This window comes from Podarcis filfolensis, assembly GCF_964270895.1.
Source record: "Podarcis filfolensis genome assembly, chromosome: 1".
Classification (NCBI taxonomy): domain Eukaryota; kingdom Metazoa; phylum Chordata; class Lepidosauria; order Squamata; family Lacertidae; genus Podarcis; species Podarcis filfolensis.
This window is the reverse complement of record NC_139604.1, coordinates 120,551,650-120,578,366: the sequence shown is the minus strand read 5'-3', so window position 1 is coordinate 120,578,366 and position 26,717 is coordinate 120,551,650. Positions and strand designations below refer to the sequence as shown.

Here is a 26,717-nt window from a genome sequence, read left to right as displayed (position 1 = left end):
TCCCCTTCATTTTTGGAGGGGGAAAACTGCGTCTTATAGGGCGAAAAATATGGTAACTCCTTATTGTGATGTGACATTTACCGTCACGTAACCTGCTTGAGAGAAATACTTCTGACCGATTACAATCTTGTATATCTATGAGGAAACTGCAGCACACAAACTTTATTGAGATTTATATTTCTATAAAAATGCTGTGACATGAACAGAGCTAGACTTTAGGGCATCAAGCAATATATCTCAATGGCTACTTACTTGTTCCAGTGTGTCTTTGAATTTCGGTACAAGGATGGAAACATGATGGGCAAAATCTTTGCTGCGTTGTCACTGATTAAGCTCATAATATACTCATTATTCCAGTAGTATAGTGCTCGTTCTGCCACCTAATAATAATAATAATAATAATAATAATAATAATTTTTATTTATACCCCGCCCTCCCCAGCCAAGGCTGGGCTCAGGGCGGCTAACAAACAGTAATAAAAACAAGTTGAATGAATACAACTTAAAAACAAGATTAAAATATAACATTAAAATATTGAAACATTACAATATTAAAATGCAGCCTCATCAGAGGAGGAGAAAGGAAAAAGAAAAAAGAAAGAGGGGGACGGAATCAAATTGGCTCCAAGCCAAAGGCCAGGTGGAACAACTCTGTCTTACAGGCCCTGCGGAAAATAAATCAGATCCTGCAGGGCCCTGGTCTCATGAAGCAGAGCGTTCCACCAGGCCGGAGCCAGAGTTGAAAAGGCCCTGGCTCTGATTGAAGCTAATCTAACTTCCTTAGGGCCCGGGACCACTAGGGTGTTGCTATTTATGGACCTTGAGGCTCTCCGTGGGGCATACCGGGAGAGGCGGTCCCATAGGTACGAGGGTCCTAGGCCGTGAGAGACATGGGAGCATTTTACTATTCAACAACTCTAACATACTGTACACTTTATACAGTTCTCTCATTTTAGGAAGCAGAGAATCCCTTTTCCACCTCAACTTGAGCTCTTCTGTTCCCCTGCCTGCTGCTTCCTTAGCTTCGAAGGTGGCACTTTTATGCTTTCTGTGTGAGCATCCACAAGAAACCCAAACTGGTACTGTCAAAAGCAACAGAAAGACTAGCTGTACTTTTGTTTACTGATAATAGAGAGGAGACTTCACAGCTGCAGTAGCCGAGTTTATTCCTTTCCTGCCCTCAGCCGGTCTTAAAATATTGTGCCTAACAACATACTGAAAGGTGGTCCATTTAAAAGGCATATAACATATCTACTAAGCAGTGATTAATGCAGTGTAATGTCAAAATGTCAAACTTAATTGCAGTACTGCATTTATTTGAATTGCCAACCTGGAAATGTGGACTGGAGACACACTTGGCTAGCTGCCTGAAAAGAGGTTCCATAACCTTTACAAATTCAGATGGTTCAATAACATCTAAAATTTCTTCTAATTCATTTAAAAACATAACTTCTTTTGGACTGTGAGTCTTTGGCCAGTACTTGAGTAGTGCCATCACCACCTGTAAAGAAAAGAGGGAGGAGGGAATGTTCAGGACATTATAAATCTGTCCAGTGATTTATCATGGATTGCTTGCATTGACTGCCACCATTATGAAATAATTGTAACAACAATATACACTCAAGTTTCTTGACTAATGGCAGGCATTATAGTTTTACTTTGGAATTAAAAACTGTTAATGAAGGTTGAATGTGATTTTGTTTTTAAAACACTTTGACCCTCTGCAAACAGGATAGAAGAAAGTTTAAGTAATTCTTAAGAGGAATGATCTCAAAATAACAACATTTTTTCCAGTATTGTTTGAAATTTCTCATGCACATGTTTTTCTGTATGTGCTTTTCTGTATAGCCATGCTGATTATGAAGAATGTGCTCATAGTGATTGGAGATCCTGGAGAGGTCAAAGTTTGTTACCTCCAAGTAACAAACACAGATTTTAATGTTTTTTGGTTAAGCAGGTGATTTTACTATTTATGACTCTCACTGATGTTCTCAATAAGAGATGAGGAAGCACACACTAAACTCGTAGCTAATATTTGCATGACAAAATACATCTGTTGATGTTTTTCAGTGTCTCCTACAAGCACATTGAAAAACTATTCACACTATTTTCATTTCCAACTGAAAACGCAAATAGATAGACATGGGTGGGGAACATCTGGCCAGTGTGCCAAATTAGACTCAGAATGAGTCTCAGTTTGACCCATGAGGTCATTTCTCCAAACCACACCCACCTGTTCCACACCTGCCATCATATACGATGGCAGGTAGAGATGGGTCTGTCAGTGCATGACTGTAAATCTTAAAATGCATTCTGATTGTACTGGCAAGGGAAGCTTGATGTCACTGCAATCAGCTGATTAGCAAGCAGAACATTGTACCAATTCATAACTTATTTCAGGGGACAAGGTAGTTGCCCTGCAATCAATCAAATGTATTTCCATTATAATACTTTGGTAAAAACTTTTTAAAATGTTTTTTAAAAGTAAGAAAAGAAATTAAACTTACTGGCTCAGTAAGCGTGCTGTCCTTTTCTAAAAACTGAACTACACAGTATGCCAGCTAAATTGAGGGGAAAGAGTAACATTGTTAGGCTACCAAAAATATATATATACAGAAGTCAAATACATTTTGTTGTTATTGGATGTTCATTTTTGGTGAATGAAACCCAAAATATATTGCAAAATGCAAAACCTCAACAACACTTAAGATTACAAATAAGGCTCACAAAGTAGGTTATAGAAGAACAGTTTAACTGTGAACTTGAGAACTTGGGTTGTGATATTCAGGTAGGATACAACAATGTCCATTGTACAAGTAGTTTTCTATACCTGCTTATTTACACTGAACTGTAACACTCCACACTGCAACATTTTGTTGAGGTGGCACTTCTTTATTTCTAATGACAAAGTCTTTGGAAATATGTAGGGAAGGAGGAAAACCAACCACCACCACCACCCTAGCTATCTTAAGGTTAACCGGGATCTATGGGAATATTTGACAGATTCCATATTTCTTTATTCAGCAAGTAAACCGTACTGTTGACTTGCCCTCTTCAACACTACTAAATTCAAACCCACAAAAAGATACTATTTTTGACAACTTCTATCCCTTTGTAAAATAATTTTAACCTGGGGCAGCTGTCAGATCCAGAATGATTATGGAAATCAGACAAGCAGTTTTTGTATGCAACACTGGGACATGAAGCTTCGGTTTTGCTGTAACTGCACATAGGCCTCCTCCAGAAACACAATCAATGACTAAAAACTTAAGCAACATTTTGTACGATTAATAAAATTAGCTGAAGGGAAAGGCATCAAAGGTTTGCAGCTACAGAGGCCCTCACTGGCAGTGATGTGTGAGAGCTGATAATTCACTATAAGAAAGAAATAAGCAAATTCACAATTTCTTAGAAGTTCCACTGTTGCTCTTGGAGTGAGGAGTGAATACTATTGACTCTTCTACTATTCTAGGAGCATTTATCAGAAAGGATAAATGAAATTGAGGGGCAAAAAGCAAGTGATAAACTTTATAGGCTAAAATCAGTGGGTCTGTAGCCTATTGTGCGCTTTATTTGAATTTGGATTCATCCAGCAAAAGGCAGCTGTGTATTCTTCACTGTAACTATAATAGTCTACAATGTTGCTCAAACAAGAGTTGAGCTTTTCCAGATGGCTCTTTGTGTCTGCGCAAGAGAGAACACACACCACCTTGCTTCCTGGTAGATGGAAAAATACTATGTCTGTTGTTTACTGTAGAAGGAGGGAGGGGAAGACACCCAAAGAAACACTGCACACACCTACAAAGCAGTATTTCAACCCGCAGCTGAAAAGTGCATGGTGGAACTATTCATTTTAAACATTTTAAACTCGCCTCGCTGATGGAGGTATTTTGAAAGTTAAAAACATTAGGGTTGTTTGCAATTGTGTCCCTCCACCAATGGGAAGGCTCTTTGATCCAGAGGAGGCCTCCACCAGCTGGGTGGTGAGGGGCACAGGAGGAAAAGCAATTTTTGTACATTCCTCCATCCTCCCATGCCACCTACGGCATTGTTCCAAAAGGGCCCCTGAGCCTTTGAAAGCAAATTGGGGGGTGAGGTGGAGGGAGCTGCTGCAGAGAGAAGGGAAATCAATGAAAATACTTCTCTCTTTCTGCTAATGCAAAGGTGGTGCCTTTCATTTGGCTTGTCAACCCCGACCCAATTTCCTTGCAGCACCAATGAAGAAGGTTTCCTTCCCCCTCCCCACCACTGCTAGCCGTTTGGAGTGCTCTAGAAACAGGAAGGAGTGCTCTCATGTTTTCCAGCTGTGGGGACATTATTCACATTTATAAACTACTCCTCATTCCGGAGGATCTAAAAGCAGTGGACACACACAATGGAAGCATATAACAATTGATTGAAGCATGATTCAAAATTGCATTACACCAACAAAGACAGTTCAGCAGAAGCATGATCAACAGCCCTACCCACTCACAGAACTGAAGCAGGTAGGTATACCATGGCGCTGGTAATGCCAAGGTTGAAGGTTTGATCCCCGTATAGAACAGCTGCATATTCCTGAATTTTTCAGACTAGATTATTCTCAGGATCCCTTCCAACGCTACAATTCTATTATTCCTTCCTGTTTCTGGAGCACTCTGTTTCGCTAGCAATGGCAGTGGGAAGAGGAAAGATATTTTGTTCACCTTCCTCCCCAATCACTTATTTCCCCTTTACCCCATCTGTCAGATTATCCTACCCACTGTGGTGCTGGGTAATGTGGAGGAAGGGGTGATGGGGAGAAGGGGTGATGGGGAGGAAGCTGAAGCTGCTTGCTGTACCAGAATGACTATGATGTGATTTTAGTGCTCATTTTGGGGTTTATTTAAGGATGAATGCATCTGTGTTGCAATCACTTTTTAACCACACCCACAGTGGCATGTTCCCGTGGAGGGTTTGCTAGGGGGTGACACGGCTCTTGGGACAAAAAAAGATTAGCTTCCCCTACCCTAATGAAAGCCTCCACTGGATCAAAGAGCCTTTCATCAATGAAGAGACGCAACTGGATACAACCCACAAAAATCTCAACTTACATATGCAAAAAACAGAGCAGAGGCATATTAACACCCAAGTAAAATGAAAAAGAATATCCCAGAATGAAAGCAAGGCACACTCAGTATGTCCTTATAATCAAAAACCTTTAACATACTAGCTTTACCTTTTCCTTAAAAGGCAGGAGAGACAAAGCTGGTGAATGTTACCCGGAAGTTCATTCCATAACCTTTTTATTTTTTTATTAAATCCTACCCAGCCTTGACCGTAAGGTTCCAGAGCAGGTTACTACAATACAGTCATATGATATTAAAATTGAATAAAACCACGCCAAAACAAAATTGAATAATATACAAGAAGTGACCATTTTGTATGCATTCAGCTGATGTGCGACCACAGATGCCTGTACCCCATTTGGACCTGGAAGAGGGTAAAACAGGGGCATAATGGGGCAGGCTTATGCATGCTCTGCTGGCGCTTGCAGGTTCCAGGAACGGAATCCCTGCACAAAATGGTCAACGCCTGTATATCAAAGAACAGATAAAGGACCTGCAAGTAGGTTAATGGTCAAAGGCCAAGTTAAAGTGGGACATCTGATACCATTATTCTAAACGTGAAATCCAATTCTGGTTGAAGTTGAGAGATTTTATCCCTAAAGCGTCTTGCAGAATTCACACAAAACATTGCAAAAGATGGCAAAGCAACACTCTCCTGGCCAGATGGCAAAAGCCAATTCACCATTCATAAAAAAAGCTCTTCTGGACAGCTACTTGTGGACACTAGGATGGGGGAGTTCTGCAGCACACCTGGGAGTTTAGTAGCATGATAGATCTTACATTTATTTTATCAAGAGTCTGCTACAGCACTGTGAAATTAAAGTGAGCCCAAAATGCAACAAAGCCATTCCAACCACCTTAATAGTTTTCAGAAGCAACCAAAATACACAGACATTAATTTAAGTCAGTATCAGGCTTCTAATATACAACAAAATCATACCTATTGCTAAACAATGAACTTTGTAAATGAGGGTGGCATTTCTGTAACATTTCGTTAATTTTATCCTTTTCCTATATATACTCAGAATTAGTTTGTAAATTATTAAATCAACACTCTTAAACGAAATTCAAATGCAGAATCATTTACCTGTGGATGGTAGACACTCAGTGATTTCACTTTGTGCAAAGGTAATAATACCTTCAGAAGGAAAATTTTGTGCTCTTCTTTTAATGGTAAGGCAAATCCATTAATTATACTAAAAAGGAGGAGAGGAGATTTAATGTATCATAGTTTTAAAAAATATGTTACATTTTTATCCTGAAATCTTTTCTTGAAATCACTTTTATTCTATCGTTTCATGACATGTTTTCCACTCAAATTTCATTCTGAATTTACGCAGTACCCAAGTACAATGCTCACTTACACTGCAAGCAAGAGCAAAACTGTAGATTCTTATGTATTAAAACACACAGGAATTCTTTGACAGGTTTGTCTGATCCTGAAGTACTCCCACATTTTTTGTTTTCACCACGTAAGCACTAGTGATTATCTTCTTCATTTCGAACCAAGATAAGCTGTACAAATTGTACAAATTGTACCAATTTCTTCCAATCCAAGGTCCACCCTCACTTTCTTTGAAAGTCGTTCTACTTTAGAGCACAAATAGTAACATTATGATGCGTAACTATTAAGCAGCTTACCTTCCCAATATTTCCAGTAATTCTGCAATGCCATTGTGATGTTCTGTTTCATAAATAAACCTGACAAAGCAAATACGTTATCAGCAATGAGGACAATCAGCATCTGTTTGGTAATGCGTCTAGCTCAAGTTGGATAAGAACTTGAGGAACAGCTGCCATTTATTTTAAAATTATACCAGAAAATTTTGTGTTCAATACTCTTGCCTAACTAAAGGTTCTATCTAGTTTTTAGGCCAACTCTTTTCTGTACCTATCCTTAACTTTGTTCTACTGTTTATATACTTTCTGTATAAACTCATTTAAAAATGTTTTGGTTTGCTAAAGGTAGTGCAACACAAAAAATAGTGGTTTCCAAGCTGATAGAAAAGATTAAACCCCATTTAAATAAGTTTTGCTTACTTCTGTTATAGTATTACCACAAATTATTGCCCAGGGTGTGGTGTATTAAAGGCAATTAAGATACTGCAAAGGTGTATCACATCCTTCCATGTCATTGAACAACATTTGGGAAAAAGGGCAGGAAAATACAAGTAGTGCTAGTTGTAATAATCTTAGATTTACAAAAAGACTATTAGCTACCTTGTAGATCAGCTAGAATTCAAAAATACTCTGAGAGGGATGGAATTAAAGTTAGAATGAAATCTAGAGAATTAAAGCAGCAAACCTTACCAATTTATGGGGGAGTAATCCCTACTGAATTCAGTGGGAATGACTTCTGAGTAGAAATGCAAAACAACCCACTATGTAGCCCAGTCTCCATTTGGTTACTATCATATGGCAAGCTGCACTATATCTATAGACTAGTTAACATAACAACTTTACATCAAGGAAATAATGCTCTTGAAACTTTAAATATATATATGCATTTATCAGCTTCTTCTTTTTGCTGGTACCACTAATAAAATGTGGGGGATGGACGAACCCAAACAAACTAAAATAATAATACTGAACCAAACAATGAGCTCATGAAATCCACAAAAAAACAACCATCTGGTATATTCAGTGGCTGGGAAAGTTCTTTAAAAACTATGTTGTTAAGGGAAAGTTTTAACCTGCTGATAGAGAAGAAGCAGAAGAACAGCCTAGGAGGTTCCCTGGCAGTGAGTTCCAAAAAGTGGGCACCACTATGAAGAAGACCCTACAGCTTGTATCAGTGAATGACAGAGCAGAGACCTGGCTCACACATTACATGAAACCATGGTTTAGTGCAGTGGAGAAGAGTGTTGGACCAGGACCTGGTTCACATGCAACCATGAAGCTCATTGGGTGACCTTGGGTCACTCACAGTTTCTCATTTGAACCTACCTAACAGGATAAAATGTGACTTTTGAATCTGCTGATAAATGTGGCAAGTTACTGGCTTGGCAAATAAAGAAGAGACAAAAACTCAACACGGTAACAAATATAGAAGTGGAAGGAAAAAACATAAGCAACCCAGCGGAAATTAGGGATTGTTTTCAGAACTACTTTAGACAACTTTACACACAAGGGCCGCAAAAAGAAATGGACATACAACAGTTCCTCGAGGAAAATGGGCTGAAAAAGGTTTCGCATGAAAGTAAGATAATATTGAACCAGGAGATATCAGCACAAGAAATAGAAGATGCCATTCAAGGCATGACGCTGGGCAAATCCCCTGGACCGGATGGACTGACTTCCAAATACTACAAAGTTTTGAAGGAAGGGTTGATACAACCTTTGAAGGAAGTCTGCAATGAGATTATGGAGGGGAAAAGGGCACCCGATACGTGGAGAGAGGCCTACATTACACTTATACCAAAGACAGAGACTGAAAAGACCCAACTTAAAAACTACCGACCCATCTCGTTATTGAATGTGGATTACAAAATCTTTGCTGATATTTTGGCAAAAAGACTGAAGAGAGTTTTGATGGAGGAGATTCACGGGGACCAAGCGGGTTTTCTCCCAAAAAGGCACTTGTCGAACAATGTAAGGAATATAATTGACATTTTGGAAAAGCTGGAAGTGAACATAAACACTAAAGCTGTTTTGATATTTGTGGATGCCGAGAAAGCCTTTGACAACATTTCTTGGAGTTTTATGTTGAAGAACCTCCGGGGGATGGGGGTAGGCCAAGGGTTTGAAAATGGTATAGGTGCAATATACTCTGAACAGAAAGCCAAACTAATTGTAAATAATGTGGTTACAGAAGAGTTCAAGATTGAAAAAGGGACACGTCAGGGATGCCCTATCTCCCCATTACTTTTTATATCGGTCCTGGAGGTTTTGCTTAATATGATTAGGAGGGACCAGTTGGTTAAAGGGATTCAGGTCGGAGCCAAACAATATAAACTGAGAGCATTTGCAGATGACTTAGTACTTACATTGCAAGAGCCAGAAGCTAGCACGAAAAGAGTTTTGGAAATAATTCAAGAGTTTGGTCAAATGGCAGGATTTAAATTGAATAAGTCTAAGACAAAGGTTTTGGAGAAAAATTTGACACAGATAGAAAAGGAAAGGTTCCAGAATGAGACAGGGTTGACTGTGGTTAAAAAAGTGAAATATTTGGGTATAAATATGACAGCTAAAAATGTGAATTTGTTTAAAGATAATTATGAAAAAATTTGGAGAGAAGTGAAAAAAGATTTGGAGATTTGGTCCAACTTGAAGCTTTCCTTGTTAGGCCGTATTGCAGCTATAAAGATGAATGTATTGCCAAGAATGTTGTTTTTGTTCCAAGCATTGCAAATAATTGATAAAATGGATTGTTTCAAGAGGTGGCAAAAAGACATATCTAAATTTGTCTGGCAGGGCAAAAAGCCCAGAATTAAATTTAAGATACTAACGGATTCAAAGGAAAGAGGGGGGTTTGCCCTGCCAGACTTTAAACTTTATTATGAAGCGGCAGCTTTCTGCTGGCTGAAAGAATGGCTACTTCTTGAAAACACAGACATTTTGGATTTGGAAGGTTTTAATAACATTTTTGGGTGGCATGCATATTTGTGGTATGACAAGGTTAAAGCACATAAAAGTTTTAAAAATCATATTGTCAGAAAAGCACTACTAAATGTCTGGGACAGATATAAAGACTTGCTGGAAAATAAAACTCCAAGGTGGCTGTCGCCAATGGAAGCTAAGGCAGTTAAAAAGTTAAATATGGAGCCCAAGTGGCCAAGATACTGGGAAATTTTGGAAAAGGAAGGGGACAAAATGAGATTGCAGAGTTTCGAGAAATTAAAAGGGAAGGTGAGAGATTGGTTTCACTACCATCAAATTAATGAAGCGTTTAAACTGGACAGTAAAATTGGCTTCCAGGTGGTAAAATCAAAATTGGAGACAGAACTGTTAGAACCCAGTACTAAGAACTTGTCCAAAATGTACAATCTGCTGCTGAAATGGAATACACAAGATGAAACGGTCAAATCGGTCATGATTAAATGGGCTCAGGACATTGGTCATAATATTTTGTTTGCTGATTGGGAAAAGTTGTGGACCACCGGGATAAAATTTACGGCATGTAATGCCTTAAGAGAAAACATTATGAAAATGATATATAGGTGGTACATAACCCCAGTCAAGCTTGCAAAGATTTACCATGTGCCTGACAATAAATGTTGGAAATGTAAAGAAACTGAAGGTACATTTTTTCATCTTTGGTGGACCTGCCCGAAGATTAAGGCATTCTGGGAAATGATCTATAATGAACTTAAAAAGGTATTTAAATATACTTTCACCAAGAAACCAGAGGCCTTTCTCTTGGGTATTGTCGGCCAAGGGGTGTTAAAGACGGATATAACTTTCTTTATGTATGCTACAACAGCAGCTAGAATACTCATTGCGAAGTACTGGAAGACGCAAGAACTACCCACACTGGAAGAATGGCAGATGAAGGTGATAGACTATATGGGCTTGGCAGAAATGACGAGCAGAATCCGAAACCAGGGAAGAGAAGCAGCGCAAGAAGAATGGAAAAAATTCAAGGACTATTTAAAGAAATATCATAAAGTTAATGAAAGTTAGAATGATGTTGGACTGGAAAGTAAATGGTTACTATTAGCAATGGTTAAGACAAGGAAAATAAGGAAGATTAGTCTAAATTTAAATTAAAACAAGGGAAGATTTGCTGAACAATCGATAAGAATTTGGAATACAGAAAGGGGAAGCATGAGGAAGTCGGGGAAGATAGGATATGAAATTAGGATATGAAATGATACATGTTTTTTGTTTTGTTTTTGTTTTTGTATGTTTATGTTTGTTGTATTGTGTTTTATGGAAAAATAAAAATATTTAAAAAAAAAAAAAAGGATAAAATGTGAGGATAAAATGGGGGAGGAGGATCATGTATGACACTTTGAGCTCCTTGAAGGAAAGGTAGGATAATGAAGGAATAAATTCCAGTTAATAAACTGTGCTTTAGTGTTATGTGGCAACCCAACCTCACACCTTAACTATGGCGACATGCCCGTGATGGAATATCAGAATTAAATATATACTGATTTAAGAGTGGAATGCACAGTATCATGGATTTCACAACGGCATATGCCATACATTGTGCATTCCAGCCCTAAATCAAAGCTTTCCTATCAGAAGTGTGTTATACCCTGCCTCTCTTCTTTCTACAGAAACTCTTATCTTGGGGGGCTGGAGAAAACACTCATCTAAAATATTGGTGTTGGCTCTGTATGGCCAAAACCTGCTGAATGCAGACAGAGGAAGCTTACTTGCTATTTTTAGTCAATGCCTCTGCTCCACCCCCACCCCAAAGTGCGCATTTGTTACCATTTGTACAGAAGATAAGCTCCCTCTACAGCTGGTGCTATTGTCTCTTATGGATGAACTGGCAAAAAGCTGTGGCGCAGTTGGCACTAGGCTCTTAAAGGAGCAGTACCATATATTCCCTTTTGGGAAAACTGCACAGAGGGAAAAGCTGTAGAAAAATGAGCTAAAAGCTGGCAGAGTTATTACAGCTCAATATACCTTGGGGAGAAAGGGGAGTGGGAATAAAGAAATCATATAGGTTAAAAAAATATACCGTATTTTTCGCTCTATAAGGCGCACCAGACCACAAGACGCACCTAGTTTTTGGAGGAGGAAAACAAGGAAAAAAATATTCTGAATCTCAGAAGCCAGAACAGCAAGAGGGATCGCTGTGCAGTGAAAGCAGCAATCCCTCTTTCTGTTCTGGCTTCTGGGATAGCTGCGCAGCCTGCATTCGCTCCATAAGACGCACACACATTTCCCCATACTTTTTAGGAGGGAAAAAGTGAGTCTTATAGAGCAAAAAATATGGTATATTTTTTTGGTCATGTTGGACGAATAGTGCCCTGCTTGCAGATATGCTGGAAAGATAACAAGTTCAAAGGCCATATGTCAATACAGTGCTACCTCGAGTTAAAAACTTACTTTGTTCTGGAGGTCCATTCTTAACCTGAAACTGTTCTTAACCTGAGGTACCACTTTAGCTAATGGGGCCTCCCACTGCCGCGTGATTTCTGTTCTCATCCTGAAGCAAAGTTCTTAACCCGAGGTACTATTTCTGGGTTAGCGGAGTCTGTAACCTGAAGCGCCTGTAACCTGAAGCGCCTGTAACCCGAGGTACCACTGTACACACCTCTTTCCAAACCACTTTTAACAAATGCTATGTGCATATACTCACTGTACACAGCACAGGGAGGGCAGGGGGATAATAAATTTAACAACTGTATTAATTCCCATGCCAGAATGTGGTCATGGGGGATTGGAATAAGTTGCCATAGGTAAATGCAACAGAACTCCAACCTTAAGGAAACAAGGAAGCTTGACCTGAGCTTTCAAAAAGGAAAGCATAGAAATTGCCAAAGCTGACCAAAAGCACATTCTTAATGAAAGCTAATTCTGTACTCAGAACTTTTAACATGTTATTCCCACCCATAATTCGGTTTAACCGGAGCAGCGAATTAAAATAATGCTAAAGTCATCGTAAAAAAAAAAGGCTTACCTGCAGATTTAATGAAACATTGCCAACATTTGAGGGGAGCAGGGAAGTACCATCAAAGTTACAACATTTCTAAAATACCTTACCCAGTTAATTTGCATCGGCACAGAATGAAAACATACCTATAAAATATATTGTTAATTTGCTTCCTGATGTAAGCTCTTAGGCCTAAGAATTTCCCATATATTCTGTGCAGAGTAGTCTTAAGAAAATCTCTTTCTCGAGGATCTTCGCTGTCAAAGAGCTCTAAAAGCTGCAAGAGACGCACATTTACTTGTTTAATCTATTTCAGATTAATATGGATTTAAAGTTTGAAGATATATTCATTTTTTAACCTCACCTGCAATACAAACTTCTGATCAATATATTTCTTAGCTATATTAGGTTGGAAATCTGGAGATTCTAAAAATCTTAAGAAAAATTCATAAACAAGCTGAAAAAGATCCACAAAAAAATTAGTTTTACAACAGAAATGCAACTTGAATTTTGAAAAGCAGTTAAAAATAGTACTCAGTTTTAAACACCATTTAAAGAAAAACTAAACAGCATTAATCGCTTCGACTTCCTAACTGTATACATTCCCTTGATTTTTTTTTAATGAGCATAAACCACCCAGAACTTTCCCTGCCCAAGCACCTCATAGGAGCTCAGTTACCTAGACACAAATTAAGGCTAATAGCTGCCAAAGCTGGGTTGAAACAAAACACAACTGCTGGTAAATCCCTGTTGGAAAGAAAAGAGGTGGGAAATTGAATAGAGCATACCTTGGCTGACCAGCCTTGGCTGACCATATGCAACCCCGGCCTTTATGCTACCCACCCCAATCCAACACTTGAATACTTTAGTTAAACCAGCTCAGTGTTGTGTGTACACTATATTTGTGGGTTTTTGTTTATATAACAGTGGGCACCATGCACCTTACACTTTTAAAAAGAGCTTATGTCTCAAAGCTATAACCCTACAAGCCCAAAAAGGTCCAAATCAATTACTGTAATATACATTCATTTATATTTTTATGATTATAGTATTACACTAAACCTACATTGAAATAACCAAGTTACAGTTCATTAACATTTAGGTCAAACTGCAGTCTTAAAAGCTATCCACTAGAAACTTAGAACAGCAAACCAGTGCGTCGAGCATTCAGATTTAAAGGATGTCACCTTTTGTTTTGCAGCAATTTAGCCCCTCTTTGTTTAGTCAAAGAAACAAAAAAAATATGTTTGTATAGTACCTGTAAGTGAGGCCAGGCGGCTTCTAAGGTTGGTTCATCCTCCTCTGGGTCAAATTCTGCTCCCGTTGGATTGGATGAAGGTGGTAGTGTGCGAAACATGTTAACTGCAAACTAAAAATCACATTTGTCTAAGTGACATTACAAGAAATCCCATTTAAAAACAAAAACAAAAACAAAAAATTAAACAGGGACATCCTAACAAGTGTAAACACACAACAGAATAAATCTTATTCCAAATACCACCAAACATGTTTTGCTATTATGCATTTCTTCCTCCAAGTTTCTATATCTTGCTACCCCAGAAATAATGTTCACTTCATTTGCTTTACGTAAAGAAGGATCTTGCCTCTAGGACAAGTCCAGTAAGCCAGAGGGAAAGAACACTGTATCTTGGAAGCTCTTCTGTAAATTACTGTCAAAAGGTTTGGTAATTATTTTTTAAGAATTCCCATGTATACTAGTATTCTGTTCACTATCAGGACTATTAAATGTTAAGAAGTGTTTTTAACTTTATTTAAAAGTTTGTTAAAGAAAAAAATTAAAAGGGGGCAAGAAAAAAACCAGCACATTAGCAATACCACAATATTAATACATTCATCTTAGTTTACACATACAGAGCAATACAGTTGTACCTTGGTTTTCAAACAGCTTAGTTCTCGAACGTTTTGGCTCCCAAACGCCACAAAGCCGGAAGTGACTGTTTCGGTTTGCGAACTATTTTTGGAAGACAAACGTCCAGTGGGACTTCCGTGGCTTTCGATTGGAAGCTCTTGCTGCCAATCAGAAGTCACACTTTGGTTTCCAAACGTTTTGGAAGTCGAACAGACTTTCAGAACGGATTCCGTTCAACTTCCAAGGTACGACTGTATATGCTTTTGAAACCAAAGTATTAAGACGTATTTTTGTTCTAACTACCACATGCAGTCCTAAATAACTGCTACAGTGCAGTGGTAAGTCTGCAAGTATGACCTGGGAAGACCCTGGTTTAAATCTTAGCTCAGGAACAAACTCACTGAGTAGGCATAAGGTAGACAAATATCCCTTAGCCCCAATATTTATCTGTAATAGGGGAATAAGACTGGCATACTTTACAGGATGTTTGTAATAGTTACTGTGATTTGGTTTACAGTGCCATCAACAGAGAGACACCACCTGCTCTTTTTCCAATGAATTCTGGGGGAGACAGCAGGAGTCACAAAGTGGTGTCTGAGATGAGTAACGGAATCAGGAGCAACAACCATTAAACTTAAACCAGATGAATCAGAGATGCTTTCAATCAAAAATATGACTGGACTGGGTATAGGTGTATTTCCTTTGTTGAATGGAGTTCCATTCTCCACTTAAGGATCAGACTAGCACTGTTTCTAGATGATGGAAGTGGCCAGTGACACTTTCTGCCAATTAGTTGGAACTCCAGCTGTGCCCTTTCCTAGAGAAGAGTTCTTTTCTAGTTACTCAAGGTCTGCTGATATTCAGATAAAATTTACTGTAATGTGCCTTACAGGAAGTGGCCTCTGAAGAGTGTTCAGAAACTATAAACTGGACCGCAATGTAGCTGCTAGACTGCTGACAGGGGCTTGCTTCTCAGGTAAATCAATCTGATTTTATGCCATCGGTGAAGGCTTCTAGTTGCTTTTCAGGCTTGATTCAAAGTACTGCTTCTAACTTTTAGGTCTCTAAGTGGTTTGGGACAGTAACGTCTCAAGGACCATCTTCTCCCATATGAACTTAATCCATACAATTATGTCATATTCAGAAACGGTTCTGTGTGCTCCTTCACTTTCTAAAGTGGGCTGGGCATGCAGGATAGGAGACCCAAGCATGACACGTTCTTAAACCAAAGCAGTTCTTAAACTGAAGCGTGCTTTCCCTAATGAGGCCTCCCGCCACTGGTGCCCTTCCACCTTTCGGCTTCCATTCGTAGACCAAGGTAAAGTTTGTTAACTGGAACACTACTTCCGGTTTTGCGGAGTTTGTATACCGAACAGTTCTTAAACCGAGGTACCACTTTAGTAACATCAAGGTTATAGGCTTTCCCCCTCACTGATGGTTTTAGGATGGTATTTTCATGGAGGGCTGTGAAATAGTGATGTTGTTTGCTTTGTTAATTTTGCAAACAACGCCCCCCCTCCGGGTTTTCTGCACATATCAGAGGATTTGGGAAGAAGACAACCTTTGTGATGCCCACAAGTAATGGGTTTGGCTAGCAAGCAATGCCAAAATTAGTGGATTATTAACTCTCCCTTTTGTAAATTTAGAACATACAAATGGATCATTGAGATTCTATCAAAAGTAAAAGCAGACTTTGCAAGACTGGAGTCAGATTTAAACAACACACTTGATGCTGCTGCAAGTATGGTGCTGTTACATTTTAGTTTTAAAAGACAAGCCTGAAAGTACAAAGTGAACTAAAAATCCAAGCCAGTATGTTATGCAGGAAATGAAGCGTAAAGAAAACCCTTTTAAATCAGGGGTTCTTAACATTCCAACTGCGCCCTCCTTTTGGGGGTGAAAAAATACTGACCCCCATCCAAAAATGGCAGTGCAAAGGCAATGGCCGTTACAAAATGACATAATTTCCTCTTCTGAAATCAATATTACTTTTTGCCACATCAATTTCCTAGTAGCAGGGAGTCCCATAGCAAAGTACAGCACTGATTTTGGAGCACTGTGACTCACACATCCCGTTCTTAATCTAATAATACATCATATGCAAATTTAATTATAGGTCACCTTTCGGGGCACAAAGTGGCTTACGTTTCAGTTTAGGTAAAATCTGAGAGGCATGTGGAAACAGGCAAAATATTTCTTCTCCTCTCTTGTCGTTCCCCTACTTCTCCCTTCACGCTTAACTTCTACCTTATTCCTCCCCCCCAACTTCCCCCTTCTTTAATCTCTGGTCCTATCTTCTTGCTGTTAACGGCTTCCCTGCCTTATGCACTTCTTCTCTATTTCCAGTTTATTACTTTACTTGTAGAATATTTTAATATTAATACGTTTAAATATATTCATTTTACTTCTCATTTCCTCAAACAGTCCCTTTGGCCTCTTCCCTTCAGAGGATGGAGAAGAGTCTTCCTGGCTCTGCTGCAGACTCAGCAGGAAGAGAGAACCGGGGTGTTGAGTGTGCAATGTGAGAATCTGAGAAAAGCGGAGGAGAGCTTGAAGACTCAGCAGTGGCCCTGGGTGCTTCTCCTCCCTCCTCTTCTCCTCCATGCAGTATGTTTCCTTTGCCTCCCTCCTTACCATTTTCTTTCTTCTGTCGCACTTGGCCATTACCTCTTTCCTTTCTATCTAGTCCTCCAACATGGTGTGCTACAGCTTCACTCTTGCTTTGCTCTCTGACCAACTCCCACTGCCCCACATGTAGGGAGCTGCCCCTGCAAGCATTCAGCCCACCAAAAAGGCTATTGCATAAATTAAGGGGCAGGCTGTAGCCCACCTGAGAAGTAGGCTGAGGCCCACAGTTTGAGGAGCACAGTTCTAGAACCTAGAGAGCTTCAATTATGGGGAGTTTACTCAGAACAAAAAGGTTGTTTTTTAATAAATAAATAAATAAATAAATAAATAAATAAATAAATTCCATTTAAATCACTTACCATATGTACTACTTCTGGGTAAATGGGCTCAGTGATTACATTGCGGTTATGCGTGATGTACTCTACCATTTCACTTAAAGCTGCTCTTTTTACTTCCTTCCACTTCAGGTCACTTAGTGGATCAGAAACGAAGTCGAAGAGGACGCAACATTGTCGCAACTTCTGAATAAAAAGCTTTTCTTGCTCTCCAGGGGGGACATCTGAAAGGAGTGAAAATATTGCTTTATTGCTATATTGTGTTTATGCAGTACAGTCTTTATTGTCTGTAAAATATTGTATTGCGGAAGACTGCAATGAACTTCCCGAAGAGATAACGATTTAGCTGTAAAAGTTTTGTGCCGTACGTAGTGTATAATCTATTTTTCCTGCCTTTCTATTTACTTATATAGACGTGTATCGTGTACTTTTCTCATTATTAATCGTGAATGTGATACACACATTTGTGACTAGAAAAACGGGGTGTTTGCTTATGCAGTGGTAAAACACAGGACATGAAGTTCACCTATGACAAGTTAGCTCTATAGTTTAGAGCAAACAAAACTATGTACAGATGGGAATGCTGGGAAATGAAGCTTGGCTTCATTTGCACACATTTGAACCCCATGTTGGGCCAAAGATTCTTGCATTGCAGGGGGTTGGACTAGATGACTCTAGTGATCCCTTCCAACTCTACATTTCTATGATTCTATGAATCTGGCTACATACTGCAGAATAGAGCGGTGGAGTCCTTAGGTTGTAAAACAGACAGTACCATTTCAGGTGGCAGGTGGGGAAATCACATTTTTAATGCTTTCCTATATAGTAAATCTCCCTATCTATCCATTCTTAAGGAAATCAGCCCTGAGTGCTCACTGGAAGGACAGATCCTGAAGCTGAGGCTCCAATACTTTGGCCACCTCATGAGAAGAGAAGACTCCCTGGAAAAGACCCTGATGTTGGGAAAGATGGAGGGCACAAGGAGAAGGGGACGACAGAGGACGAGATGGTTGGACAATGTTCTCGAAGCTACTAACAAGAGTTTGACCACACTGAGGGAGGCAGTGGAAGACAGGAGTGCCTGGCGTGCTCTGGTCCATGGGGTCACGAAGAGTCGGACATGACTAAACAACTAAACAACAACAAATCTCCCTATAAATATAGAAATGTGATAAAATGTTATCCTTAATATGTTGAGTTTCCTGCTTCTTGCAGCTTTTGTTTTAAATGCAGAGGAATATTCAAAAATGACATTGCCCACCAGAAAATTGAGCTTGTACAGTCCACTCTTATCATCTCAGGGTTCAAGACCAGGCCTCAGTCTCAGGAATGAGGTAGGATTTCTAGTGACAAGACAGTAATGTCTTGCTTGTAAAACTCAAGTCTCGTTTACTAGCACATATATAGCAATTTCAAGCAATGTCTTCTTGCGTAAATTAGAAAACATCTAGCTTTCATCTGTGCTAAAGAAACATTTTGCACATTTTAACAGGGAAGCTTTGAGAAGTCAGCACTTTTCTGAAAATACAGGAAATGAGACTCCCCGGGCTGATACCTTCAATTTACACATGTGTACAAAGGCAAAGTTCCTTGAAAATTTAAGTTACTCATACCTTCTAGTTCAGCATGTAATGTCTTGTGCAAGCAATTTGCAAAATATATTAATTGAGCAACCAAAAATGCCAAGTCAGTTAAAAAGTTTTATTCTGGGCAAAGAAAGATAGCTTTTATTAAAATTCCACGTATCTAGCAATTCTGAGCTGCATCTTCAAAATAAATAAAAGCATCAACTTAACCGAACAGTCTAGAAAGCACACACTGCAAAGTGAAATTCAATTACAGCTTTCGTCAGTGTTACTAGGAGACCATTGATAGCAAAGAGCTTGGTAACCACAAAGAAGGTGCTAGATGACAGCTATTTAAGAACAGAACACCATTCTTATGACGGCTGGCAGGATAAGAGCCTCGCTTTAGCCAATTCTAAGACCCCAAACAACTAAATATAAAGTAAGACGGGTACCATACTCACAACATGGAAATTATTTTAAAGACATTTGACACTCCTGCAAAAATTTAACTTTAAATTATCTGCTTTTGGCTTTTGTCACTTCACATTTATTTAAAATATTTATAAGTTGCAGCTTCTGATAAAGAGGTGTGCAACCTGCAGAATTGACAGGATTTAACTCCCCCATTCATCACTTGAATGGGTGGTTCAACCTTCCCACGCTAACTGGGTGCCCCAGGTCCCCGCTGCGAACAGGTGCATGCAGTCAAAGCAGAACTTAACTCCACCCTTCTGCCCACCAACTGACATCACAAGGGGTGTCAGCTGATGGGCAGGTGGGCACATTGTTTTTTGGGGAGGAGGGGGAATGGTCTTGTGAGCCATCTTGGGACTCAAGATTGGCCTTAGGCCAGAGGTTCCTCACTCCTGGGCTAGAGATTGCAATGGCAATTCGAGATAGCCAATGGGCTCACCAGTTGGTCACGGACTGTGGTTGATTGTTGTTAAGAGAATATAATTCCTGTTGATGCTAAACCAATCAGAACATCCCACACAGTGTATAGCATCTGCTTATGCAACAACCATTCTATGGTCTAACATGAATTACAATCACCATTCCACATGTCATACTTCTCTTGAAACACATCGACTGTATGAACACAACGGGTAAAATGTGTGACAGGATGGGGCTAATCCTGGCCAGGTGATCATAAGCATACACTAGCTGAGATGCAATATTTTACAAATGACCTAAATGGCTCCCAGGGCTCCAATGCAATAGGAAGGCTGGATAACCTCTGCAGAAGCACAGGATTTGGATGTTGTTTAAACTGGAGCTATTTAAACTTACTCTGTCTGTCTGTCTATGAATGAATGAACATATGAAGAGGTTGTTTGGAGATAAAAAAAATAAACTGAATAAATGGGCAGACACTTTTCTGCGCACAAGAAAGCTATTTTTACCCAGGAAAGGAAACAAAAAACGTAAAATAATGTATGTTCTGCTAATTTCTGCAGACCTAAATGAGAACTATTTTAAAACTCTCTATCAATGGTATTTAATGCCTAATAAACTGAACTTAATATATAAGGATCAGATAAATGCTGGAGAAGTGGATTAAATAAAGCAGATTACATACACATCTTTGGGAATTGTTCTCAAATAGAAATATCCTGGGAATCTGTTCAGGCTAATATCTCTGATATGTTAGGATATCATATACATTTGGGACCTAAACTATAGCTGCTTGGTTATCTAAAAGATGTTATTCTGGAAAATGAGCAAGAAAGAATATTTGACCTTCTAAGTACTAAGATTATAATAGCTAAAAAATGGAAAAAGCCTATCTCCTACTATATCTGAATGGATTGAGAAAATATGGTCCATAGTCACTATGATTAAGCTAACTTATTACAAAAGAATACATATTAAGCAACGCAGCTGGTTTATGGAAAAATCCGTATTTTAAGAAATGTTTTAGAACAATGTTCAATGACAGTGTCCAATCTTGTGCTGCTTTCCACCTGCTTAACAGTATTTCATTATGCTCTTCATCTTTTGTTCATTTTGTTTATTAGTAAAAATAAAAAGGTATCTACTAGTATTAGAAAAAAGTGGGGAAGAGAACTGCAAGAAAGTCTAATTTCAGTTTAAGTTTCAATCAAGATATGTCCTGGGTTAAAACTGGAACAAAAGAACGAAAGAATAGTAGAAGAAAATGGAGCTACTTCCATTCATTGCACATTTAACTACTGCCTTAAAAACCTTCTAAATAATATAAGGAAAAATGGTGGTGGTTCTTATTTATCAATAAAGATGCGACAGCAGCCAGTTTTGCTTTGTAAAGTATGTCAAAAATCAAGATGAAGTTTGACATAATGTGGAAATACGATTCTGAGAAATGGCGTTCAGAGAAAAAAACCACACAAATATTTGAAAGCTACTCTGCAGAGAAACACTCTAAACTGCAAGTGAAACCACTAAAAATGAATGTGACTTTAAGTACAAATATCATTGGAAATTTTAAAAAGATGCCAGTTCAGATAATCAGACAGGCAGGGTGTAGAAAAGCTAGCTGAGTGAGGGAAAGTAAACAAAATGTACAAAGCCAGATTTTAGCCCTAAAGCAAACCTGACATTTTATCTAGCACCTGAAAGAGTTTCACAGAAAAACAACTCTGCCACTTCTCCTGAGTTCTACTACACTTTTAGCGTGTGCTCATTTCTTCCTCAAGAAGGCTTCTTCACTGCCCTTTACTTTAAAAAGGGACTGCTCAAGCGCATTACCTTTTGTAAAGCACTGTAAATTACTTTAATATGATGTTCCTAATATCCTGTGATCTGAGCGACTCTAGGCAGCCTACTCATTCAGCAGCACACAGGTAGAAAACCAGTTAAATAATTACGCAAGTGTCCTTTTGCCCAACTACAGCTTAAATGCAACAAAAAACACAGTTAAGCCGCTTGTCCTCTAGACACCAGCAAAATGACTAACTCGAAACAAAAATAGAAAGTTACTTTTCTTCCCACACAGCCCTGATGGCATACTGAAAAGAGTTTTCAAGTGCAAGACCAGACAGGCATTGCACTAATATTCTAGTGCATGAGCGCTGGTAAAGGTCATTCGCAGGGTCTCCTGCTCTTGCTGAAATTAGCAAGAAAGAAGCATTCTGTTGTAGCCAATAGACTAAGGTGCAGTGCCTACATTTGTAGTGCCCGCAGCAATTTACAGATCTGTCCAATGACTCCAGAAAGGTGGGCAACCTCCGTTTTAGTGGGCTGTGCCTTCAAGAAAGCTTCATTTTGTTGTAAATTAACCTTTTTGCATGGCGAGCGTTCAGAAAGCGGGACCTGCATGTATACAATTTGAGTGATTTGGCGGCTGCTGTATGTGCCTGTGCCTCTTCTGATGGATTTATGTGAGTAGAAGTGAGTGATATTGAATGAGTAGTAGGCACAATAGTTTGACGAACAGTCCTCCAAAAGAGCCCAGATCTAGATTATTTTAAGATGTTGAAATGGACAACTTTCACTTCATGATTACTGCCAGTTCTCCATAAATACATAAGGCTGCATCCAATGAAGTAATCTCATTCGCACAAGGACTTCTGTAGGGTCTGAAAGTATTAGCCATGATAGTAAGAAACGGCATTTGACAACTTGAGTTGGTGAAAGGATAATGAGGTTACACCCAAAATGCCTCACCTACATAAATACTAATAATGTTTAAAAAAACCACCTAACCATGCTGTGTAGCCTTAAGTGGAAGTGATGCGTAATTTATTCCAAATAAAAAATTAATCATAAAAAACTGTATTCTTCTGAAAAAAAGCATAACGGCAAGTGTGGTAGACAAAGCTTTCCTGCTTAATCATATGTTACTACTACCAGTGGATTGTGTAAAAAGAATTGAAGACAATGGACAAAAGATTCTGATTAGTACAACATGGGATTCCTTATTGGAAAGAGGACATTTTTATATTTGTGCTAACTTGTGAGAATATTGTTTCAAGATGTCTCTGCGGCATTGTGTCACCATGGAAACAATAAAATGTATAGCATCCAAAAGGCTCTTCTTTCTACGTATGGTAGGGCCGTGGTAAGTTGTAAATCTGATTCTCTGATAAGGGGACGACGACTGGAAAGGATCTACTTGCACACTCAAATGTGTAACATTTTTGGTGAAAGTGCACTGAAGCAATTCTTCATAAAATATTACTGCTACAGTATTTTATGTTATATATACATATTTTAAAGTAACCAAAGCATCTTGTGCTGAAGAATGGATATTAACACAATGCGAAACAATGCTGAGTTGATAGCATATGTTCACATGAAATAAGGAATGCCACAGAATACTTTGTTGTCTCCTGAGTATTTTTAAAAAAATTATGTAAATTTCTTCTTTGTAAATTATCTCTATTCTTTGTGGCCTGTAATCACTTATGTTTCAGGTTATCATGGGTACCTTGATCTCTCTCTCTCTCTCTCTCTCTCTCTCTCTCTCTCTCTCACACACACACACACACACACACACACACATATACACACACACACAAATCATTAAAACCCGAAGAACACAACATCTGGCTACACTTGGATTTCTCAAGGAGATCATCTTCTGAGAAGTCCTCATGAAGAGGAAGACTCTCTTGCTAGTCCGTCAGTCTATACCTTATGATCAATAGTAGCCAGGGCTATAGAAAGTTCAAACAGGACATACAAAAAAACTTTTCCCCCTTGTTTGACTAGAAACCACATAAATGTAGTCAGACTGTCGTGATCCAGACTAGATCTTAATACAGACACAATCCTGATCCTAACTAGGGTCATTCCATAGAATACTCTAATGTGGAGATGCGGTTCCAGCAAATTTTATAGCACAGGAACAGTGAAAATGTCTTAACATGTGCATGTGAACTGGGAAGCCAATAAAAGTGGTAGTATCACAACCCATCTATCTGCAGAGGAACAGAGACTTGGACCACCACTCAACCTCATGACTTTGCTTGGGAAAGTTTTACTTCTTTTTATAATGGAAAACAAACAGTCTAACTTCTTTTATTTTTGTTTTACCTACCCTATAATAAAATATATATCTTATAACTAAATAACCGCACACACATTTCCCCTAAGCAACCATTGTGTCAGAAAAAGGAACAGGCAAAGTAGTCCTCAAACACCTATATTAGAAAGCAAATGCTGCTAACCAGTTGGGGAGGTATAATTTTTTCAGTAGGACTGATCAACCACAATCACCACAGCCAACAATCAGGATAGGCATGGGGCTAATGCAGACACTTTCATGCCTCCAGTAACATCTGAACATCACTGGCCAAAACTGACTGAAAGTTACCCAAATATGGGACATTCTAATTTTTAAAACCATAACCACCCCCCCGCAACTCCCCCACCTGAACTACTGCAAGTAAGTAATTTTGTCTCTAAAGTATGTGATATGCAATCAGGCTCAACTCCTTCTCGCTATTTGTGTATAGGATCAGGTTTTTTTAATGTTTTTATGTACACTCAACCAAAATGTGATACACACGCTCGGGTTAGAGCTGCAAATATAAGCAAATAAAATATGCAATCTGGTAAAGAACATAGGTTATCATTAACTGATATAGATTTTGTCATCCTGAATAATTTAAAATGTACAGTGGTACCTCGGGTTAAGAACTTAATTCGTTCTGGAGGTCCGTTCTTAACCTGAAACTGTTCTTAACCTGAGGTGCCACTTTAGCTAATGGGGCCTCCCACTGCCGCTGCGCAATTTCTGTTCTTATCCTGAAGCAAAGTTCTTAACCCGAGGTACTATTTCTGGGTTAGCGGAGTCTGTAACCTGAAGTGTCTGTAACCCGAGGTACCACTGTACATAAACATGATAGCACAAGAATGATGAACATGTGATGAACATGCCCTCCTAAACCAGCTATTATATACACAAACTTGCTCATTTTTCAAATTTTTATTACAACTAGGGGCCTCAAATGCTGCAAGTAGTCCAGGCCTCTCTGGACCTCTGAGATGGTCTAAAGACAAGTTATAGAGGGCAAAAGATTAACAATCTCTAAGCACAATGCTCAGAGACTCTTGAGTGTCCCATGGACTGCAAGAAGATCAAACCTATCCATTCTTAAGGAAATCAGCCCTGAGTGCTCACTGGAAGGACAGATCCTGAAGCTGAGGCTCCAATACTCTGGCCACCTCATGAGAAGAGAAGACTCCCTGGAAAAGACCCTGATGTTGGAAAAGATGGAGGGCACAAGGAGAAGGGGACGACAGAGAACGAGATGGTTGGACAGTGTTCTCGAAGCTACCAGCATGAGTTTGACCCAACTGCGGGAGGCAGTGGAAGACAGAAGTGCCTGGCGTGCTCTGGTCCAGGGGGGTCACGAAGAGTCGGACACGACTAAACAACAACAACAAAGCACAAAGCTCAGTCATATAGGCTAACAATTTCTTATAGAAATTTTTAGAGAAGGCACTGGTTTATTTTCAGTAGGAGAAAAAAAATGGAAGACGGGAATTAAACTAAACTAAAACCGGGTATTAATAGAAATAGCAATGCAATTGCAATGCACACAGTTGATTCAACAAGACAATTATTTTAGATTTCAAAACTTAGAAGAAAGAAGACTCAGCCTTCACTACATCCCAATCAGAATTCTGTGGCACTCCTAGCCTGAATTTCTAAGTCCTATTCTGATGCATCATTTTACTATGTGAAGTTACAGAAGAGTTCCAGTTTTTATAAATTCCAACAATGGGTGTGTGAGTACAGATAGATAGTAGGTAAGTGTTGTTATATTTGTGTTTCCTGTTCATTACTGAGATTCTGAGATCATGGTCACTGCGTGGGAGGCTGCTGCTTGAAAGACTTTTACATGGCAGCTGTTCCAAGCAGCAGCCATAACACGGGTCTCTCTCACCACACAGATTGCTTGCATAGCATGGAAATCTTGGGTGTTGAATGCTATGGCCACTGCAATATAAGAAATAAAGTGGCAGTGAGGAGGAGGAGGAGGAAGAGGAGGAGGAAGAATAAGAAGAAGAAGAAGAAGAAGAAGAAGAAGAAGAAGAAGAAGAAGAAGAAGAAGAAACTAGAATAATCTTTCACAATGCAATGTTTAGGAATTGCTGATCCAACAGCAAAGGTACTCAGAAACCTAGTTGCCTGGGAGCTTCAAGTGATATATCTGTAAGCAACAATCTGAACATTGATCAGAATCTTGAGTCTTTATGAGTACATACGTCTTCATAAAGGGTTATGCAATGGCTGCGCAGGACACAAGGGAGTGACCCTTCACTATTGTCCCTCTACCCAGCATCACATGTGATGGTTTTCAGTACCACCAATAGTGCTGACAGAAGGGTTTTGACTCTCTTGGAGGGAGAATTCTCCCTCCAATTCTGCATCTCCATGTGCCTTTCGGATATTTCAATGCTTTGTCATCATTTCAAACCCCTTCCGAGTACAATTCAAAGTGTTGGTACTGACCTTTAGGGCTTTAAACGGCCTTGGCCTAGTTTACCTGAAGGAGCATCTCCACCCCCATCATTCACTGAGGTACCACTTGTGAGGGTATTCTGGCGCTTCCCTCACTGCGAGAAGTGATGTTACAGGGAACCAGGCAGAGGGCCTTCTCAGCATTGGCACCCTCTCTGTGGAACGCACTCCCATCAGATGTCAAGGAAATAAAGAACTACACAACTTTTAGAAAACATCTGAAGG

The 26,717-nt window shown here is 39.2% G+C and overlaps 1 protein-coding gene across 12 annotated transcripts in view; it reads right to left on the bottom strand.

Annotated features, from left to right (window-relative positions):
- The window catches only part of PPP2R5C (protein phosphatase 2 regulatory subunit B'gamma), a 78,065-nt gene that overhangs the window by 14,725 nt on the left and 36,623 nt on the right, over window positions 1-26,717 (bottom strand). For 8 of the 12 annotated variants that reach the window (XM_083614948.1, XM_083614956.1, XM_083614953.1 and 5 more), the window contains 9 exons: window positions 17,496-17,695; window positions 13,897-14,007; window positions 13,003-13,095; window positions 12,785-12,915; window positions 6,728-6,787; window positions 6,174-6,282; window positions 2,507-2,560; window positions 1,330-1,500; window positions 253-380 (listed from right to left, as the gene is read on the bottom strand). In XM_083614948.1, coding sequence (XP_083471074.1) covers window positions 253-380; window positions 1,330-1,500; window positions 2,507-2,560; window positions 6,174-6,282; window positions 6,728-6,787; window positions 12,785-12,915; window positions 13,003-13,095; window positions 13,897-14,007; window positions 17,496-17,695 — 1,057 coding nt within the window. The remainder of the gene's footprint in view (window positions 1-252; window positions 381-1,329; window positions 1,501-2,506; window positions 2,561-6,173; window positions 6,283-6,727; window positions 6,788-12,784; window positions 12,916-13,002; window positions 13,096-13,896; window positions 14,008-17,495; window positions 17,696-26,717) is intronic. The other 4 variants (XM_083614959.1, XM_083614952.1, XM_083614955.1 and 1 more) reach the window with 1 other exon arrangement.